The sequence below is a fragment of the Mustela lutreola genome, chromosome 8 (genome assembly GCF_030435805.1).
Source record: "Mustela lutreola isolate mMusLut2 chromosome 8, mMusLut2.pri, whole genome shotgun sequence".
Lineage (NCBI taxonomy): Eukaryota > Metazoa > Chordata > Mammalia > Carnivora > Mustelidae > Mustela > Mustela lutreola.
In genome coordinates, this window is record NC_081297.1 from 33,521,674 (window position 1) to 33,544,802 (window position 23,129).

General features: G+C 36.1%; 1 protein-coding gene across 3 annotated transcripts in view; it reads right to left on the bottom strand.

The window, feature by feature from the left end:
* The window catches only part of CUL2 (cullin 2), a 101,664-nt gene that overhangs the window by 58,453 nt on the left and 20,082 nt on the right, over nt 1-23,129 (bottom strand). For all 3 annotated transcript variants that reach the window (XM_059184247.1, XM_059184246.1, XM_059184248.1), the window contains exons 2-4: nt 19,047-19,187; nt 7,461-7,563; nt 3,953-4,047 (exon numbers count right to left, since the gene is read on the bottom strand). In XM_059184247.1, the coding sequence (XP_059040230.1) occupies nt 3,953-4,047; nt 7,461-7,563; nt 19,047-19,165 (317 nt within the window). In that variant the 5' untranslated portion in view covers nt 19,166-19,187. The remainder of the gene's footprint in view (nt 1-3,952; nt 4,048-7,460; nt 7,564-19,046; nt 19,188-23,129) is intronic.

Here is a 23,129-nt window from a genome sequence, read left to right on the forward strand (position 1 = left end):
ATCACTATTCCGTTTCAAAGATCTGTATGCATATTCTTGAGCCAGCATACTGCTTTAGTGGAGCTTTATGTCTGATATCTGACAGGATAAGTCACTATTCTCTTTACCTCATGGAATAAAACAAACTTACAATTAACTCTATCTTTCTCATTCCAGATTTCTACTCTTGATGTTAAGTTTAAGCTTGATAGATAAGCTTTTAAAATAATTTAAAGATTTAACTTAAAATGTAAACAGCACAATTTTTTCATTTTGATGTGTGGATACAATTCTTAATTTCTGTCATTGGAGTATTTTACAGTCAATTTTACTCATCACACATCTGTTTTTAAATTAAGACATACATTCTAGGAAATCATAAAAGAAATCAGGTTCCAATAATTTCTTAAAATATTTTATACTCTACCACACAGGCAATATCTTGCTGTTCTGCTCACATATAATGCAGTAGTTTTTATAATTTTTATAAATGTTTTTATAATTTATTTCATCAACAAAGTATTTAGTAAGTATCCTTTGCTTTCCTGGAACATTAGCACTGACAAAATTAAATAGTACTTGATAATAAGGAATAGCCAAAAGTAACTTTGAAGCCTCAGAGAAACCAAGCATTTCAATCTGTCTTAGGAAATTCCATTACAAAATTGTTCTCATGCTAATACCTACTGGATTTCAAGAGTTGTTAGTTCTCCAGTTAATATCTTATGTACTCCACTTCAAGAGCCAGCAGGATCTAAAGAGGTATGGAGTACTGGGAAACGTTGAGGCAGGAATATCATTATTTTCTTTAAAGTCAGAATCCTTAAACTACCTATGCTAATGCATATCCATTTTATAAATCAGTCAGAATAACGAAGAGGCTAGAAATTACTTGATAAAAAAATTTAAAAATACTTTTGAAACAAAAATGAATTTTTCCTTTTTATTTCTTGATTTATTTTTTATTTATTTCCTTACAGAGTATGATTAAAAATGATAGCTAGCCTTGATAACCTCAGTACCCCACAATTAAAAACTATCATTAAGCAGTTTTCATCTAATTACTGCCAACTATATCCTCTATGAAAAGGATCTTACCATCTATACTACCAATATAATTAAATAAATGATGATCAGCCACAGTGGTCAAATAAAATTCTCTATAAGTGAACCCCAGGAGCCATTAGTTCTAAGTCTTTGATAAAGACAATGGAAGGTTACTAGGTGATTTCAGAGTGATCCGATCTGCATGTTAAAAAAAATAACATGAGTTCAGTAAACAGAAAAAATTTGAAATCAAAGGCTGGAAGACTGCTTATAGGGACTTATCATTAACAAGAGAAACAACAAAATGCTTACAATGCAAAGGAAATAATGAATTTAAGAGACATTTGGAGGACCTGACCAATAGGTAGAGAGGATAATCATAATGAATCATAAATGAAGAAAGGATAACTGAGGCTTCCAGCATCTACGTCTGGATATACAGTACATATAATAATATACAGTATTATTTCCAATTAAAGTTAGTAATACTGGGGCACCTGAGTGGCTCAATTGGTTAAATGTCTTAACTCCTGATCTCAGCTCAGGTACTGATCTCAGGGTCATGAGTTCAAGCCTTGTATTGGGCTCCACGCTGGGCATGGAGCCTACTTAAAAAGTAATAATAATAAATAATAAAATTAATAATACTGGGAACAGTGTGGATGTAAAAGATAATAAGCTCAGTTTTGAAATCTGCAGTTCTACAACGTACCCATGGAATACCCTAAAGGAACAGGCAGGCTAGGTAAAAAATACTCTGAAACTTGGGCCACCTGGGATAAGCCCATATTTTGGTGGTTAGCAGTATATAGGTCATAGCTAAAACCAGGAGAAATTGAAATCATTCTAGAAAGAATGCATAGTTTAAGCTAAGTTATGAGAACAGAATCTACCTAAATGACTGAAAGAGTGTATTTAGAATGAGACTAAAGTAAAATGAAGAAGTTAAATAGGCTTAATTGGACTGATCTGGGTTTAAATTGTGATTTTTTTTTTTTTTTTTTTTTTTGGTAGCTGAGTAACGCTAAGCAAAGTCATTTAACCTCTTTGAGCCTAGTTTGCTCCGCTGCAAATCTGGTGACACCAACTACCTCATATGGTTTATATACATACATACATTCGTGTATATATCATATGTATTTAATAAAAGCTCAGTAACAGTACCAATTTATTATTAATATTAGTATTGATTTAAATAGTACCAAGTTATTGATTTTGGCAAATAAGAGATACAGACAGATGCAAGGAGAACCTAGGAAACAAAATGAAACAAGAAAAACAATTTAAATCTTTATGAAAATGTCTCAGCTCAAGAGGGAACACACTGCACATAGCATACTGCACTGGCATACAGTCTAACTACTCTCTTAGACATCTATATACCAGTGGCCCAAGCTTCTCAGCAATGCCAAAGGCATGCATGTGTTCTCACTCTTATCCTTAAGATTCCTCTAATTCTCCTCCACAATTTATCTAGGGTAGTCCTAAAAGTTCTATTTATGACTATCTTACTTTGATGGATGAAAAGGGGGGGAAAAAAAACCCATGAAATGTCAATATGTTTAATGTATGGTAAACACTGTTTTATAAAAGCCAAAGCCACAGTAAACCTTGTGCTTGTCAGAAACTTCTAGCTTCTGATTTCATTACATTTGGCTCTTCTAAGAAGAAAAAAAAAGCTAATGGCGGTTGAAATAAACTCCAGTTTTCAACAGAGGCAACTTTAAGTAAACTTCGGTGTTGTTATAAAAACCTACAGGAACAGGAACCACTGAAAAAGGACAAACATTTACCTCTCTTCCTTCCATTTCACGCCAAGAGAACCAAGCCCTAGCCTCAGTGTGGTACTCCAGCAATGCATGGAGTAACTATACAGAAAATGCTCTGCCAGCCAGCTTCATTCCTGAGTTTCTCACTGGGGAGAACTGAGGAGTTTCTCCCCAGTGAGAAACTGAGGCAGGGGTCCATCTCTGCCCAGGCCACAATGCATAGGCCAAAATTATCGCCTTCATCATAAGCCACAACCATTTCAAGAGTAGTCACTCTCATTCCAAAGGTAAAAAGCCCAGGTGACTTAACAATACTATTCCTTATTTATCCACTTTTCTTCAATAAACAGGTTTCTTCCTTATGTACCCAGGAAATTATTTCCATTGTCTCTGTGAATGGGTTAGAGAGGATTAGCACAGAGCACCACAGAAATATGCCAGAGCAACAGTTAACACAAAAGATCTAAGTAGAAGACTGGGTAGAACAAGGAAGAGGGAAGTTCAGAGACAGGAATGGCAGAAAAACACATCAGAATTAGTCACTTAGAGAAAGGAAGACAAGCAATTCAGACAAGCAATCCAGACAGATACAGGAGTACAAGGAGAGACAGGAAAATGTGAGAGAAGGCATTAAGACACTGTAGGTAATTTAATACAATGCCTAAAGGATAAGGTAGAACTTCAAGAGAACAACGGCTGAATGCTTTAACTACCAGTCTTTCCATGAAACATAAAATACTGGATCTTACAGTCAAATAAGAACATACTGGAGAGGAACATGGGCTTGGATTTATTTCACCAAGTTTCATCCAAGCTGAAGTTGCACTTTGGAACTCTGTCAAGATTTAACATGTACTATATATAGAGAGAAAAAGAGTCCCAGACAATATGAAAAAAAGAAAAATAGAACTATGAAATTAAATATAGTTTTAGTTTTCAGAGAGTAACTTTCCATACCCTGCCTGGCTTCCAAAGACCCACATGACCCAGACTACAGACCTTTCTCCATAGCAGACAAAGCCCATTGAGCAGAGAATGCTTTAGTTTTGTTCATTTATTTAAAAATTTAAAAACAAAAAGCCAAAACCCAAAAGTCCTTCAATTACTGAATACCCGCAACACTGCTTGGGTTGTCAAAAGTTTAAAGGTGTACTTACCTATACAAGCAGTCCATATAGTCTGCACCTTTGCTATATTCCTCCCAATACCTATGATACATAACAAGTACTTGCTCTTCAGACTCCAGAACTCTCTATATAAAGAAGAAATACATTTTTACTTGGAAAGCGCTAATCATTTTCATTTGTAAGCTATGAAATTTATCAAAAATTATTTTTAAAAGTATTCTATATTATATTTACAGTTACATTCTAATTTAACTACTTTTAGTAAAACTTAAATGACCAGGAAAAAATGTGTCTTAGATATGAAAATAAAGCATCCATACTAGAGAGTTAACAGTTCCATTCTCTAAAAAGATAAAATGTAATAGTGTGAGGTATCTTTAGGCTACAATATTATACTAAGATCAATTTAAAAGAGGATATAATTCTACTGCCATGTATCTGTGTGCTTCCTCAAATCCCTCACTTTTGGTCATCCTGCTAGTTATATAAATATATCATCACTCTGAATTACTCACTTATGTTAATAAGGCTATTCATGAAAATTTACACCTTTTCTATATTCCCCAAATAAGTTGTTTTATATTTACTTAACAGAAATCTATTACTTTTTGAAAAATAAAAATATCAAACTTAAACCTGAGATCTAATTTTTTAAAAGTTATTTTTGAAGGAAATCTAGTCTCAGTAAAAATACACTGGACTGACATTCAAAAGATACCAGGTTCTTTTATCTCAGTTCTTTCATAAACTGTACCTAGGACTTTAAGCAACCCATGACCTTAATTTCCATCTAATTAATTCTCTGCTGAAATGCAATGCTTTTAAATGTGGAATTTTAATAATTAAGGCTCAGGAGAAAAAAATAACTTATAAATAGTATTTTTTTGCCTGTCATTTTAATAAATTAATTAAAAATAGCAACTATTATTAATAACACTGGGGGGAAAAGCACACTTAGAAACTGCTGCTGCTGGGTGAATAAATATGAGAACAATTTGTTACTGTTTGTCAAAACAATAAAAAAATGTTCATGACCTATGACTTAATAATTCTATGTCCACGAATTTATCCTATAAAAAACTCGGCTACACAAAAATAATTTAGCTACCAAGATATTCACAGAAGTACTGCTTATAAAAACAAATTATATATATTGCAAATAATCCACATGCCCAGCAGTATGAGAATATTTAAACAAATTGTATTATCTCTACACAATGAAAAATTTTACAATCATTGCCAGAATTATAAAAGTCCATTTAATGACAAAGAGTATTATAATAATATTAAAATCAAAAAGATTATAAAGTGTATAATATGATTCCATTTTCTAATAACAATGGAAGTCTACACAAAGCAAAAATAGGCAAAGGACAAATATCAAATTATATATATTATCAACATATGCCAAAACAGATGTATTTAAGTATAGATATTCAAAAATATTCACAGTAGTTAATTCTGAAAACGGCAATTACGTTAGTAATTTAAAAAGTTCCCTCCCCCAATCAAACAAAATTTTCTTCTCACAGGTGAAACTGCTTCAAATCTGTTGGCTATGTTAATAGTTTACTTTGTCATCAACTATTAGCCAACTTCTTTTTTGTCACAGGATCTGAGAAAACATATGTTATACAATTATGTAAGTATTCTAAACTTTCATAAAACTATTTCACATTACTTTAAAATGTAATTACACCAATGTTAATTTCCTAGTGTTAATAACTGTACCACTGTTATATGAGATGTTAACCTTAAAAAGCTGGTAAAAAGGATATAGGAAATTTGTATTACTTTTACAACTTTCCTGTAAGTCTGAAAGTATTTCAAAATAAAACATTTTTTAAAAAAACACAACCCATGCTAAAATATAAAACTTGAATAATTTGTAAGTGCCTTACACAGGTAACAATTATGGGATAGCCAAAGTTCACTAGATTATCATAACAGAACTTTAAGTTATGAAACATTGTAAGAACAATTTCAAGTATCTATTATCAAAAGTGCTTTCATGAGCTGATAAATTATAGCACATATTAGAACACTAAAATGTATCCGCCATGTATAATAAAAAGTAGAGCATTTCCTTCTAAAGTTTTAAAAGGGAAACATCACATGATCAATTGTGCTCTGGGGTTATCACTACTTTAAAATTTATCTGCACCTAGCCAAATTCAAGGTTAGACACAATATTATACAGTGTTAATGTATCTCCATTTAATTTTTATTTTATTTTATTTAAATTCAATTAATTAACATTATTAGTTTTAGAGGTAGAGTTCAGGGATTTATCAGTTGCATACAATACCCAGTGCATGAAGTACCCTTCTTAATGATCACCTAGTTACCCCATTCCCCCACCCTTCCCCCCAACAACCCTGTTTCCTAGAGTTAGAACAGCCTCTTATTGTTTACCTACCTCTCTAATTTCATCTTATTTTTCCCTCCCTTCCCCTATGATCCTCTATTTTGTTTCATAAATTCCACATGTGAGTGAAGCCATATGATAACTATCTTTCTGACTTATTTTGCTTAGCATAATATCCTCTAGTGTGTCTCCATTTTAAAGATAAAGAAACTTAAATTTCAATCCATAGGAAGATTGAGTTGCCCATGGTCACACAGCTAATGAAGGTTAGAGTCGTTTCTAACCCAGACAATAAGTGATCTCTTCCTGATCAGACCAGTAGTCCAAAATAAGAAATACTGTCTATAGCCAAATGCCACAAATTCTTTGTTCATACACAGATCAAGCCCATGATGTTGCCCTTGTACATATGGCATACTAACTAAAATAAGGGGTCACAGGAACAGTTTCTATCATGCTTTTTATTTCTTTTTTTCATTTTTTAAAATTTTTTATAAACATATAATGTATTTTTATCCCCAGGGGTACAGGTCTGTGAATCGCCAGGTTTACACACTTCACAGCACTCACCACAGCACATACCCTCCCCAATGTCCATAACCCCACCCCCCTCTTCCGACACCCCTCCTCCCAGCAACCCTCAGTTTGTTTTGTGAGATTAAGAGTCACTTATGGTTTGTCTCACTCCCAATCCCATCTTGTTTCATTCATTCTTCTCTATCATGCTTTTTAATTTACCATTTCCCTTTTTCATTTTAGGTTTTTGTAAGACTTTATGTAGGATATATAGAGGCAGCTAAATGGCTGAAAATAATAAAGACAGAGATTTACCAAGAGGTGGGAAGCAAGAGTAAGAGAAAACGGTTCTAATAAACACCATCCAGAGGACATATAAGCAAATTTTAAAGTTGAACAAACCTTGATTTGAAACTCCACTATTTCAGTTACTAGTTATATGATCCTGAATAACTAAACTGATTTCCCTTGAAGAATCTAATATAATGCTTAACTCACAAACCTTAAATCTATATAATAAAAAAAAATTCTATTTAGGAAACAAAGCAAATAACCTTAACCTGATATAAGTTATGCACTGGAAAACAGTAAACTAGCCTAATAGTAACTACCCAGCTACAAACACATTTATGTCATGTATGTACTACTTCTTACCTTGTGCAAATGCCGTACGTGATTTTCCAAAAAAATCTTAGTTTCTGTATAAAGTCTTTCTCCAAGGGGTTCAGGATAGGCCACACATAAAGCATAGATATCTCTAGTTAAATTGTTAAGGTTTTCATATTCTATATTGGAGATACTACTTTAAAACAAGAGATTTAACTCAAGTTTGCAATTTAAGGTTTTTCAGGCAATTTAAGATTATACAGATATAGAAAAAGTAAAATATATATAGCCAAGCTTACTTTAAAAAGCCCTGTGTTATTCACATACTCATTCAGCAAATATTACTTGAGAATTAGGCAGCATTGTAAGGAAAATGGTTCTTCTCAAAGAGCTTAAAATTCAGGGCAGCATTCTATAAAATCAAATTACCCAGAAACCTACAAAATAAGGCTTATGTAAGAATGGACATAAGCATAATATCAACAAAGGGCTCTGGGATATCACAAGCAGGTATGTCTATGCAATTGTGAGAAACAAAACAATTACAGAAATTACTTATTTGACACAGTTTCCCACACCACAGCACTCATCAGAACATCCTATAACCCACACACTATCCTTTGGTATTTACTCCGTAAGAAGAATTATTCTATGAATAGAAATATCAATTAATCAATTAAGTTTTTGAGTACCACCTTGCTAAGTATCACAAGTGGGAGATGTGCTGTAGCAGACAGTCCTTAAACAGACGTCAAAGGAAATGGGATCTGATTGAGACTTGAGTTTTACTAGCCAGTGATCTTGACCAAGCCTCTGAACCCTTCTGCGTTGCCATTTCCTCATCTCTAAGTTAAAGATAATAAATCCTCTTTTGATATCTCTACAGAATCCTTTAAGACCCAAATTAAGTTCATGAATGTTAAAGTGCATAAACTGTGCATCACTGACCAGATGTTGAAGATGAAGCATACATGAAGCAATATGAGAACAGCTTAATTAGAGATGCAGATAAAAACTGAAAATAAGGTTGATTATTTGGGATGGAGTCAAGTATTTAATATACCTAATATATTTTTATTTATATTATAAATATATTCAGCATACTTAATATAAGAATTGGGATGTATTTCAAAATAAAAATTTTGCTTAAAAATATGGAGATGCGGGGGCGCCAGGCTGGCTCAGTTGGAAGAGCATATGACTCTCGATCTCAGAGTTGTGAGTTCAAACCCCACCTTGGGTGTAGAGATTACTAAAAATAATAATAGTGGGGTGCCTGAGTGGCTCAGTGGGTTAAAGTCTCTGCCTTCAGCTCAGGTCATGATCCCAGAGTCTTGGGATCGAGCCCCACGTCCGTCTCTCTGCTCAGCGGGGAACCTGCTTCCTCCTCTCCCTCTGCCTGCCTCTCTGCCTACTTGTGATCTCTGTCTGTCAAGTAAGTAAGTAAAAATCTTAAAAGAAAATAGTAAATAAAAAATTTTAAGAACCAAACTTTCATTATAAAAAGATATAGAGGTAGGATGAAGACTGTTCCTCTTCTGTATCTCCATAACATTTTATATATTCTTTTTCTATAGTTCTTTTATACAATAGAAATTATTAATAACAAAGGTATTAATAATAAGAACACTAGCCTGTTCTTAAATCATCTTTAGATTCATAGATCCAAGGCACAATTCCTAACACATAAGAGGCACTTATTAAACACTTGGTGATGAGGTAGGGAATCAACATCATGTGCTCCATTTACCTAGTATTTACCTAGAATTTACTCCAGAAAGAACAAGCAGCCCTCTCCATTATGAGGTCATGGATGGGTAGATTTTGGCCAGACTTTTCCAGGTTCCTTCTAAATCCTTTTATTTGTTTTCATTATACATAATTAGTAAGTAATAAAATCTTAATGTATATATGTATACATTCTTCAATATACTACTGCTAAATATAAACAAAAAAACTTTTTACAGTTAAAAAACACAAAGAAGCAAAAATATCCATAAAGTATAATGTTGCTGTGCCAGGTTTTTTGTTTTTTGAAGATTTATTTATTTATTTGAGAGACAGAGACAGAGAGTATGAAGTGGGGGACAGAAGGGAGGGAGAAACAGACTCCCAGTTCAACAGGGAGCCTGACTTGGGGCTCAACCCCAGGGCCATGACACCATGACCTGAGCTGAAGGCAGATGCTTAACCAACTAAGCCACCCACGTGCTCCTGTGCCAGGTATTTTTGTAGAAAAAAATATATAGTAAAGAAACACACTATTACGATTACTTTAAATCAGTCAAGATATCATGAACCTCTATAAAACAGATTAAGTAAAATAGTACATAAGAACTATTTACTAATAATAACATAAAAACATTAACCTATATTACAAAGAAAATAGAATTTTTTAACATACATCTAAGAAAAAATTTAGAAATTTATCCGGACAGAAATTCTGTAGAGAACTGACAATAGTTTGGGGAGAGGAGAAGGAGCAAGGTATGAATAAAGAAAGGTGCTCCAAAATAATGAGCTAAATGAGCTCCTGGATCCAGCTTGGAGGTTTTAGCTATAAATGAGCTAAATGAGCTCCTGGATCCAGCTTGGAGGTTTTAGCTATAAAGTCCTCAGGGGGGGAAAAAGGCCTAATGCACCACATAAGAGTTTTATCATACATTTATACTCAATGTCAATTACTCATCATAATCTTACCTTAGTGAAAATAGATATAAAAGTGCTGTCAGAATTAAACATATTAGAAGAGAGTAGTTACCCCTAGTGACTGAGGGGGAATGTGGAGTACTTCTGGGATGCTAAGAGTGCTATTTATTGGGTACATGGGTATGTTCATGTTATGAAAATCCACCTATATGTTACTGTGTCAGTGTGTATACTACACTTAAATGTATTTTTTTTTCAATAAAGACTAAACTTAGACAGGATCTAGATCAATTCCTTTGGCAAAGGTGTGATGCACTTAAGATATTTAAGTTCTGGGCGCCTGGGTGGCTCAGTGGGTTAAAGCCTCTGCCTTTGGCTCAGGTCATGATCCTGCTTCCCTCTCTCTCACTGACTACCTCTCTGCCTACTTGTGGTCTCTCTCTGTCAAATGAATAAATAAAATCTTTAAAAAAAAAAAAAAAGATATTTAAGTTCTGAATACCTACTTCAAGTTTTCATCTATCATATTTGCTCTACCTTTTTTTTTCCCCTAAAGCCACAATACACTTTTCTAAAATACACAACTTGATTTTGAAAAATAACATGATTCAGTACCATAATTTCAGTATGATATGCTAAATTATGTGCCCAAAAGTTCTGTATCACCAAACCTAGTATCTCAAAATATCCACTGCATGCACATGTAAACAAAATTGGCTAAAAGGACTCAGGCTACAGGACTTACCTTCCTTCCACCTAGGGAAAATGGATCTGTGCAGGGCAGGGAATACAAGGAGACTTCCCCATTTCAATCCATATACAGGATTTATATACTGTTTGACATCCTCAATGAGGATGTACTTGTGTCTTTTTTAATAGAGTGTGCCTTAATAAATCTTTCAATTTTTTAATTCACCATAGTTTGGGGTCTCAGTTAACCACTGTATAATGTCATTTAACTATCTAAAACATATTCCTAAATGTGCTATTTTTCTCTAATCTATTCAAATATCTAACCACCTTGGAAATACTTAAGCCTTGAGAAGAGCACCCAACCCTCTACGATCCAATTATGATTTGGTTTTAGAGAAGGCACTTTAAAAAACAAAAAATGGGAAATAACTGGAGAAGGCCAGTTTTAGATTTAAACGCTCTCTTTTCCAAAGTCCTCTTTTCCTTATGTTACTCTTTAGGGAGCCAGGATATAAAAATTCCTCTATTATGAACTTTCCCCTTATAAAAACTCTCACAGCCAAAAAACAAAACTGTTCCAGAGCAAAAGTTTTCTACTTTGTTACAACCAAAAGACAGTGTTGGCCAGAAGAAAAATCATTTACTTTATTTTCTCTATTAAAGGTGTTACCTAGGGGTGCCTGGGTGGCTCAGTGGGTTGAGGTCTCTGCCTTTGGCTCGGGTCATGATCCCAGGGTCCTGGGATGGAGCCCCACATCAGGCTCTCTGCAACAGCCCGGAGCCTGCTTCCTCCTCACTCCCTGCCTGCTTCTCTGCCTACTTGTGATCTCCTTCTGTCAAAATCTTTTTTAAAAATAAATAAAGGTGTTACCTATGCTTGGGTTTAATTTTGAATATTAACACTATCAATTTTATTGTATAGTGGTTCTAAAACAATGAGTTCTACAATGGGGATGTAAAGATTATTCACAGCAGCGGGACACACACCATCAACCATTTTCTAAGAAATCTCCCCCTTCAGAAATGAGAAGTAACGTAGTATTATTATTTTGGGTGTCTTGACACCAGGCTGCAAAATCCACCTTCTTTTCTTCTGTCTCTGCTGTCCCTCAACTCTTCCTGTCTAGTCTTTTTCTGTCTGGGCTCTCATCTTCCCCTCCACTACCCGAGGCCTTCATCCTGTGTGTACTGGTCCTGCTGAGGGTCACTGCAGATGCCTCTCATTAGAAACAAGAAAAAGAGGGGGACCTGGCTGGCTCAGTCAGTGGAATATGAGACTCCTGATCTCAGGGTTGTGCATTCAAGCCCAATGTTGGGTGTAGAAATTTCCTAAAAATAAAATCTTTACAAGCAAAAAGGAAAAAAAAGGTGGGGGGGGGGGGGACAGGGGCAGAAAACCAAGCCATGGGAAAAGAAGTATACATTGTATGTTTATGGGTTCTTATTATGAAGGTATAGCTTGCAGGAGATTTATATGGATGTGCTTTTAAGTTATGTATATTACATCTAAGAGGAAACAAATTTTAAACAGTGCTGGTAAGTTTAAAAAAAAAAAAGAAAAGGAAAGCTTATCTTAAAATTGAAAATGGTACAATGTCCAAAAAAGTATCGACAATAAAAAAATACAGATCTTTATTGACATTTCTGAAGAAAAAGAATAAACATGCAACATGTAAAAGATGCAGAATCTATGAAATCATCAACTAGTAAGCAAGGGTACAAATTATTGGTTAAATGGAAAAACTTTAAAGTGTATAGCTACAGAATTACAATAATCAAATATTTGTCTGATTTAATTTGGAGCAGAGTGAAAATGTTACTGATGCTTCAAGCAGAGAAAACTACAGATAAAGCCTTTCTCAATCTATACAATCAAAGAAAAAATGATGGGCTACTAATGCAGGCGCCAAGGTTAATAAGTTCTACTAACATCTGTGAGGATCGTCAGGGATGGAGATGACTTACTTCAATATTTTTCAATGTAGTCAAAACTGGTCTATGTTTGAAAAGATGCCTAACAGAATATATATTAGAAGTGAGGACAATGGTACAACTGGTTTTAAAACCTGGTTTTACATTCATGAAGGCATTTTAGATTTCCCCTCACTTAATCACTTTGGACTTGCATAAAACTATTAAGAATCTAACTTGCCCTTAAGTAGGAGAGCATCTATATTATACTGCAGGGTTTGGGAATTATCCTAACAGCCACCAAAAAGCAGAAAACCATGAATAAAAGTAAACCAAAACAGCCAAAAAACTCCAACCCAGAAAAAAAAAAAACAACAGTAAATCTAATCTACACCAAACCTCATGGCACTTGATAGAAATCCTTAGTAAAGGGCAAATCCCAAACCATGCTAAGCTGTTGTAAAGCTTTTGTTAGAAATATTATTACCTGTGTTAGGCAGAATTCTAAAAATGGCCTGCTAAGATTTTCCACCCTAATACCTGCAACTGCTACTTTATGTGACAAAAGGAACTCAGAGCAAAAAGTCAGAATTATGATTACTCATCAGCTGACCGCAAGAGGGAAAGTAGCCTGGACTTTCCAGGTGGGCCTAATTCAATCGAATGAGCCTCTTAAAGCAGATCCCCATCTGCTCCTAGCCCTCTGTGGCTAATCGCAGAGGGGGAGGTCTGAGATAACACAGGATGATTTGCCATGCCACAGCTGGCACTGAAGATGGAAGGGAGTCACATGCAACAAATGAGGTGTATCAAGTCACCAAGAGAGAGACAAGAAAATGGAGACCTAAGACCTGTAACTGCAATGAATTAAATTTTCCCAATTAACAGCAACGGGCTTTGAAGAGGACCCTGAGCTCTAGATGAGTTAGCCAGCCAACTCCTTAATTTCAGCTTTATGAGATCCTGAAGAGAGAATGCAGTCATATCATGGAACTCTGATCCATAGAACTGTGAGATAATAAAAGGATATCTCTCAAAAATTTGTGGTAATTTTTTATGTATTAAAAAACTGATGTCTTTTATTTACATTACCTATCAACCAGAATGCCCTGCATTGTACCTGGATGCAGTACATTTATGAAGGATCAGTGTTAAGAAACCTGCTTATCAACACAAGAGAACTAGCTAAATATTAATGTTATTTATTCCATCTGTACAATATGCTTAATGACATTTAGTTGATAGTAGCTATTCACTCCCCAAGTATTTGCTGAATACCTACATGTGCTAGATGCTAGAATACAGCAGTGAACAAAATGGGTAAGAAGTCTTGCCCCTTACGGAGTTTATATTTAGTAAAAAATGTTGCAGACAGGGTTCCATAAATTCTGTACTTACACACGTTAAACACTTCAAATGATAGAACAAGCTTTCTTAATGTCCACTTCAAGAGTATAAGCAGACTTGAGCATTTTACTTCAGCATTCAGTCCTACTAGGGTAAGTCATCTTATACCATCAATAAGCCATGACATCCTCAGCTATAAAATGGGACTAGTAATACATATTTTACAGTCACTAGTTATAATCACATATATATGTTGAAAGAAAAAATTACGACAGAAATATATACACAGCATGATTCAATTGATATAAAGTTCCAAAAACAGAAAGAACCAGTAATTGCGTATACATAAGCAGTTATACTATTAAAGAAAAAAAAAACATACAAGGAAATAATAGATGCAAAAGTCACAATAGTAGGGGCACCTGGTGGCTCAGTGGGTTAAGCCGCTGCCTTCGGCTCAGGTCATAATCTCAGGGTCCTGGGATCAAGTTCCGCATCGGGCTCTCTGCGCAGCAGGGAGCCTGCTTCCCTCTCACTCTCTGCCTGCCTCTCTCCCTACTTGTGATCTCTGTCAAATAAATAAATAAAATCTTAAAAAAAAAAAAAAGTCACAATAGTAGCTCCTTCCCAAGATAAGGAGTGGGCTTGTGAACTGAGAAGGACATGTAGTGAGGGGAGAGTTGGTGGATCCTCGCAGTGTTCTGGTTCTCAACCTGTGCTGATTATACAGGTGTCTGCTTTATAATTATCTGTTTAGATGAATGGATAAAGAAGATGTGGTATATATATACAATGGAATACTATGCAACCATCAAAAGAAATGAAATCTTGCCATTTGCGACATGGATGGAACTAAAGGGTATTATGCTTAGCGAAATAAGTCAATTGGAGAAAGACAATTATCATATGATCTCCCTGATATGAGGAAGTGGAGATGCAATGGGGGGTTTTGGGGGGTAGGAAAAGAATAAATGAAACAAGATGAGATTGGGAGGGAGACAAACCATATGTGACTCTTAATCTCACAAAACAAACTGAGGGTTGCTGGGAGGAGGGGTGTTGGGAGAGGGGGATGGGGTTATAGACATTGGGGAGGGTATGTGCTATGGTGAGTGCTGTGAAGTGTACAAACCTGGCGATTCACAGACCTGTACCCCTGGGGATAAAAATACATTATGTGTTTATAAAAAAATTTAAAAATTAAAAAAAAAATAATTATCTGTTTAACCCCATATGTACACCTCACCAACTTTTCCACATATGTACCAGTTAACCCTTGAACAACAAAGGAGTGAGGGGTGCCAAACCCCCAGCAGAAGGAAATCCACGTATAACTTGACTATTCTAAAACTGAACTACTAATAGCCTAGGGTTGACTTTACCTTACCTGAAACATAAATAGTTAACACATTTCTGTATATTATATTAGATAATGTATTCTTACAATAAAGTAAGCTAGAGAAAAGACAATCTTATTAAAGTCATCAGAAAGAGAAAATATATTTTCAGTACTGAATTTATGAAAAAAAGGGTGCCTGGGTGGCTCAGTTGGTCAGACATCTGGCTCTTCATTTTGGTTCTGTTCATGATCTCATGGGTCCTGATATAGCGCCCCATGTCAGGATCCATGTTCAGTGGGCAATCTGCTTGAGATTCTCTACTCTCCTTCTGCCTCTGTCCCTCCCCACCCCAGTTCTCGCTCCCTAAAATGTCTAAAATAGATAAAATAAATCTTTCCAAACAAAACCTTTTTAAAAAAAAAGATTTTATTTATTTATTTGACAGAGCGAGAGCTCACAAGTAGGCAGAGAGGCACGCGGGGGAGGGGGGCAGGCTCCCCGCCAAGCAGAAAACCCAGGAACCTGAGATCATGACCTGAGCCGAAGGCAGAGGCTTAACCCCGAGTCACCCAGGCACTCCCAAAACACCTTTTTTATATACACATAGTTCACAACTGTGTTCAAGGGTCAACCACATTCATTACATTTCACACACCCAAAAAAAAAAATGCTTTATAAAAGATCAATTACTGGGGTGCCTGGGTGGCTCAGTGCTTTAAGTTTCTGCCTTCAGCCCAGGTCATGATCTCAGAATCCTGGGATCCAGCCTGGCAAGGGGCTCTCTGCTCAGCAGGGAGCCTGCTTCCCCCTCTCTCTGCCTGCCTCTCTGCCTACTTGTGATTTCTGTCAAATAAATAAATAAAATCTTTAAAAAAAAAAAAATCAATGACTCTCACATACGGTGATACACAATGGGAGGGGCTTCTTTTCATTTTCAAAAGATTAAAGTTTTGGGGCGCCTGAGTGGCTCAGGGGTTAAAGCCTCTGCCTTCGTCTCAGGTCATGATCCCAGGTCCTGGGATCGAGCCCCGCATCGGGCTCTCTGCTCAGCCGGAGGCCTGCTTCCTCCTCTCTCTCTGCCTGCCTCTCTGCCTATTTGTGATCTCTGTCTGTCAAATAAACAAATAAAATCTTTAAAAAAAAAAAAAAAGATTAAAGTTTTGTAGCCTCTAAAATTTCTATCTACGATACCTAAGGCTCAGAAGTCAACCTCATATTCTTGGACAAATTAACATGGAAAAAAATTTTACTTCAGAATAATTAGTAACCAGTACTTTATTTTTCACCCAAAATAGAATTTAAAGTAAGAAATTCCATTCTTAATTTTATTGTTTTTGCAGATATTCTTTATTTTAAAGGGAAGAAAAAATACGTGAGCAGGTATTATACTGGACCATCTCAGACAAATCAAACAATAAACATCTTAGAAATAACAGTGACTGAAGCAACACTTTCCAAGGAAGGTATTTCTACGACCGACTCCTTTCTCTGTTCATATTTCAGTTGAAATAGCCTTAAAACTACCTATGTACTTGTTTAGTGAAACCTCATTAACACACAAGTAAACTTAACATTTTCCATTTTATCGAGATTACTATGCAAAAAAGAAAAAGAGTCCTTTGCAAAAATAATCAATGATGCTCTATAAAAAAGAATTAGACTAACTCAATAATAAGTTCTTCAAAGGCAGAATCTATATCAATTATCCTCTAGATACACTGGCAAGTATTGGGAATTAGATGTTAGAAATCTCATATTCAAGTCTGTGCTACTTCAATTACTACCTGCATGGTGTGGGTATCAATTTCCTCCTTTGTTAAATAAAGACAATTGTATCTGCCCCACCAATCTTATAGGCTTATTTGAGGTACTAAACAATATAAAAAAATATAAAACACCCTTGCAAACTATGAAGGCTTCCAGAAATGTTACTATCATTTTATCTTTAGTGGCTAGAACATAGGTAGCCTAATATGTTTCTTAGTAATGACTGCAAATGTAATGAATGAGACGGTTTGCTGTTGGTCTAAAAGAACCTCACCATTCTTACATCAACAGTCAGCTTAATATTAAAAACTGAATTAGGCAGGGTGCCTGGGTGGCTCAGCGGGTTAAAGCCTCCGCCTTCAGCTCAGGTCATGATCCCAGCATCCTGGGATTGAGCCCTGCATGGGGCTCTCTGCTCAGCAGGGAGCCTCCTTCCCCTTCTCTCTCTGCCTGCCTCTTTGCCTACTTGTGATCTCTCTGTCAAATAAATAAATAAAATCTTAAAAAAAAAAAAAAAGCCTGAATTAGGCATTAAGAACAAGTTGGGTCACTTACAAGTGACCAATGCCAAAATCCAAGCTTTTATGCCCACATGATGAGGGTAGCCATCCCTTAATCCCAGAAGACTGCTAGAGGGCAGCACAGAGTTGGAAAAAACTGAATCTCCACACACATTTTGGTTAATACCTTCACATCTTAACTTCCCTTTCTGGAGAAAGAATTTCTGGTTCCTACAGTGTCCAGCTAGTACTGAAGGCCTCCTGCAAGGCCCTGGCACTACCTTGCCATTTGGACCCAGAGATACCAGGCCTCAATCCTATCCCCTTTATTTACCCTAAGAAAGGACATGTATGGTGTGTCCTGTGGCAGACTGAGACAGTTCAGAAGTCTGCCAGTGAACATGTGCCAATGTACCTATACTGTCCCCATGCCCACCCAGCCTTGGTCCCTGGAATACAATGGCAGAATTGGTAAGACTGCCATCCATGAATTTGCCCCAGGTACCTATGGCCGAGGGTTCCTAGAAATCCCCTTTAACTTCCCAAATACTAAGAAGCAGAAGTATTTTAATATTGGGGGGCTTTTTCTTGGTGCCAGAGTTTATATCCATAATGCCCTGGTTACAGTGTTTTTTATATGTAATTAATATATACAGTATGTATATATTTTAAAAAGGGTTGCTGTCATGTGGGAATGCAGAACACCATGATTCAGATTGTTCTAGAGAAACCACAAATGTATTTTCATATAAAACTGCTAATTCACAAATATAGAAAACTTAACTAAAAAACACATTTCTAGCTGTCAAGTCATTAAACTTGCCACTCACTCTCTACCTGAAACATTCTTCCCCCAGATATTTGTAGGATTTGCTCCCTCGCTTTGGTCCAGTCTCTGTTCAAATATCACCACCTTCCTCAGAAAAATCTTCCATGACCATCCCACCTAAGAGAGTTGCATACATACATACTCTAACCATTCTCCATGCCCTTACCTGCTTTATTTTTCCCTGGAGAGTCCATCGCTACCTGCTAGTAGAAGCACTGGCATTAGATTTTTTTAAAATACCTGTTTATTGTCTGTTTCCCTTAGTAGAATGAAAGAAAAGTAGTTTTGTATACACTGTATTCCCAAAGCCTCACGTAGTACCTGACATATACATTAAGTGCTCAATTAGTACGGTCAAATGAAAGGTTCTCAGATTGTTGACTGACACATATAGGTGAACTTGGAAATGTAAACAATATATGTGAAAGCAGTCACACGGCATTCTCTTCCATTTACATAAGCATAAACCTGTTTTCACTTTTCAACAAGTGAAAACTTTTTATCAGTTTTAGGGCATTTACCAATGTTCACTGACAGAGTTACTAATACAATATCACTATCAATACAAGAACATTTATCAGTGCCACTAAAAGGATACGAGAAGCGATCGTTCCATGTTGCTCTTTCCACATATTCCAACATGACAACAGCTTTGATTGTCGTTAAAAGTTTGTTCCATGTTTCATCAAAATCTACTACTCTTGGTTTCAAAGACATTGTGCAAGTTTAGTGTTGAAATCTGTTAATTAAAACAACAGTAACGTTAGCAAGAATTCTACAAACAAGTTACTTGTTTTTAAAGCATCACAAAATTCTCCAGCACAATAGACAAAAGGGGTGAGAACAGAACCTGGCGCACAGTAAAAACACAATAGACACTGGCCACTATCTTCTCATGACTATCCAGACAAGGAACTACACAGAATATTTACATTCATTACAAACTCTAGGAAATGGAAAGTTTTTACTACAAGTTATTTAAAATCAAGAGTGTTGTTCCAAGGATTTAGAAGACTCAGTGTGTTGAGGGAAAAAAGCTGAGGCCCCATTAGCCAAAACACAACTTCCATCATAAGAAATATGCAAGAGACACTCAATAAAAAGGTTTTGGCTCCAAATCCTTGTATGTACTCTTAAAACTAGGGAATGAGATAGGTGGGAATATGAAAAGACATAAGAAAGTAAAAGGGTTTATCTTCCCAGAGCCTTAGTTAAGTAAAAGATTAGGGAGAAAATTTACATTTCTATCAAAACAAATGAACCACAGAATAGAACACAAAATCCACAGGAACCTAAAAAGATTTTAAAAATGTACAGATTTCAAAGACCATCAGGGTTGCAGCAGAGAGCTAAGGCTCCACCTTAGATTCTCAGAGTATCCAGTCCCACACACCTAATGAAAGCATGGCTCTAGCATGAAACCTCTGATTCTGGTGACCTTGACCAGCCCAGAAGTGAGCTAAAAGATTTCTTTGCCTAGCAGACAAGCTATATTCTAGAAGTCAGCCAGTTTCTGAAACAAAAGGGTAGAGAAACTTGGCTTAAGTCTAGATTCCAAATGCTTCGCAATATCACATCAGAAAAACAGATTAAAAGAGAACTCTTTTAAAGTTAAATTTAATTGAAGAAGGGAGTACTTTTCTGACATGTGTTTTAACATTCTCCCCAAAGCTTTCCATAATTACCAGAACTGTGAACACCAAGCTAGCCTTGTAGGCAAAGCCAAGTAAGGAGGAAATCCTTTCTCTTGTCTCCTACTGTGTAGGAAAATAAGGAGTAGGTAAACAATGGGCAGAAGGGGAAGAAGCATAAAGAGAAAAAGGAGACAAGGGGAAGAAAGTGGCTACATACCACCAGCCCACCAACTGGAAGTGGCTCGAAGCCCTGCTTACATTTTTGTTCTGAGAAGTAAAGAACTCAAGGAGTCCAAGGAAGAGATTTCAAGAAAGAGAAAGAAAAGGAATCAGAGAGAAACCAAACAAAATCCAGGAGGATGTGCCATCCTTTCCTCCCTTTCCTCAACATACCATAGACTAACCACCAGGATTTATTTAAACTTCCAGTACTAACTAGAATGGATGAGCAGTTACCTGTGAGTGGGTGAGTTTGAGTGCATGTATGTTGTGAGTAGTGTAGGGGAGAAACAGGGAGGACCTAAAGCACTAGCTCTACAAAGAATCAATGTTAACCACTTCACACCCTTATTTACTACATCCTATCCAACTGTGTTCCTGAATTACTTCTTAAATTTATCTATTCCTATAATATTTATGTAGTGCTATGAGCCAAGCATCAGTCTAAGTACTTTATACAAACTCATTTAATTCTCAGAACTATCTGATTAGGTAGATCCAACTATTCTCTCCATTTTCCAGGTAAGAAAACTGAGTCACAGGGTGATTAAGGAACCTGCTTAAGGTCACAGCACTATTTAATGGTGGCCTCAAAAGGATTTACACCTGTGCTGGATCCCTTCCTCTTAATTGCTATCTGCAACTATAGTGCCTTACTAGCATCTTTGGTGAATCTTAAATACTTGCAAGGCACTATTCTAGCCTCTGAGGATACAGCGGTCAATAAATAAAATTCGTGACCTTCAAAGTTATAATCTCAGAACAGACACTCAAAGACAAAAATAACCTACCTAAACCAAAAAGTTAACCGGTCACTCATACTTAAAAGCCATTTGGTATTTTCCACTATAGATAGCACAAAGTTTAAACTCACTGACAACCTGGCATACTAAGCTTCTATGATTTGACCTTATTAGTATAAGCATCTTTTCAGCTTCCTCTTCTCATGGGACTCCTTTCCTTGACATCATAAACCAGTAACTTCTCTCTGCTTTGAGGTTAGTGAACTCGGCAGGCTGATTCACACACCCAGCCTTTACTCTTTGTTTTCTTTACCTAAAATTCTTCTTTTTCTTCCTCCCTCTTTCTACCCATTCACCTAACTTACTGATATCACAGCCTTGGTGTAGTATACCTGCCGTTAAAAAACTTTCCCTGGGGGGGCAAGTGGGTGGCTCAGTAGGTTAGGCATCTGCCTTCAGCTCAGGTCATGATCTCAGGATCCTGGGATCGAGCCCCATATCAGCACTCCGCTTGGCTGCTTCTCGTTCTCACTCTCCCTCTGTGCTCAACTCTCTATCACTCTCTTAAATATATAAATAAATAAATAAAAACTTCCCCTAGGCCCAGTTAAACCACGTTAGGTGCCCTATTTTATGTAGTACTTGAGAAAATTCTGATTTACCACACTCCTAGAGCATTACCCAACCTGAACTGTAATTGTTTAAGTGTTTTTATTTTTTATTTTTATTTTTTAAAGATTTTATTTATTGACAGAGAGAGAGAACACGTAGGCGGGGGGGGGGGGGGAGCAGGCTCCCCGCTGAGCAGAGAGCCCAATGCAGGCTCAATCCCAGGACACTGAGATCATGACCTGAGCCGAAGGCAGAGGCTTTAACCCACTGAGCCACCCAGGTACCCCTACTGGAGTGTTTCTTAAAGATAAGGCCTATTTTGTTACTGTATACTAAAAAGTTGTCAATGTCCCCTTTATAATAGTTTTTTCCCTTTATAAAAATGGTATTATGCCCACTACCTGTAAATTATTTTAATGGCTACATGATTACCTTTTATCTTTATTTAAATTTTGGTTTGGTAGAGGTTTATAGTAGAGTGGGTATATATGCAGTGATAATCCATTTTTAGATGGATGGAAAATATGGAAGTCAAGGTGAGAAAAACACTAGCTTAGTGAAACATACTAGAATTTAATGAACCAATAGCTAAAAGTATGTTGAAACTGTCTCCTCAATTCTCTGCTTACACAATAGAAAGCCCATATAATTAAAAATCTAAGTTTTTGTCTTATTAAAATTGTTTACATGTAATTATTCATGAGGAATTTATATAAAAATGATACAGAGCATGTAAAGAAATAGGACCATGATCACCTCACTATTCTACATCTCCCAAGCTGTCTGGTAATTCGTAAAAATAAATGAGTCTTCTTCTTCCCTGTGCTTTACTAAAGACCCCATCATGGTCCTATGCCTGACATTCTGCCAAGACAATTTCCATTCCCACTTAGATTACATCCCTGTGAGTGTCCACAAAGTTCTCATATTACCACCTTAGCTTTTTCCTGAGTTTCACCCAGGCAACATTAGGGATCTGGGGTTTTGTTTTGTTTTAAAGATTTTGTTTATCTATTTGAGAGATAAAGGAGAGAGAACACAAGCAGGGTAAGTGGCAGGCAGAGGGAGAAGAAGGTCCCCACTAAGCAAAGAGCCTGATGTGGGACTCGATCCCAGAACTGAGATCATGACCTGAGTTGAAGGCAGATGTCTTAACGAGTAAGCTCCCCAGGCACCCCAATGTTAGGACTTTTAACACTTAGGCAGTACACAAGTACTATGCCTAAGGCGCATGAGTGTTATGAACCCTAAAAACAAATCACAGGCTCTAAATACTAAAAAGAAAGAAAGAAAGAAAAAAAGGAAGAAAGAAAGAAAGAAAAGCAAGCATTGCAAAAATATTCATGTGTCATTACATTTCCAAAAAACATTATGTCAACATTAATTTTAATACCTACAAAATTTTCATTATATATGAAAACAATTTAGACTAGATTTTCTCAGAACCATTTGTAAATATGTATGATTATCAAC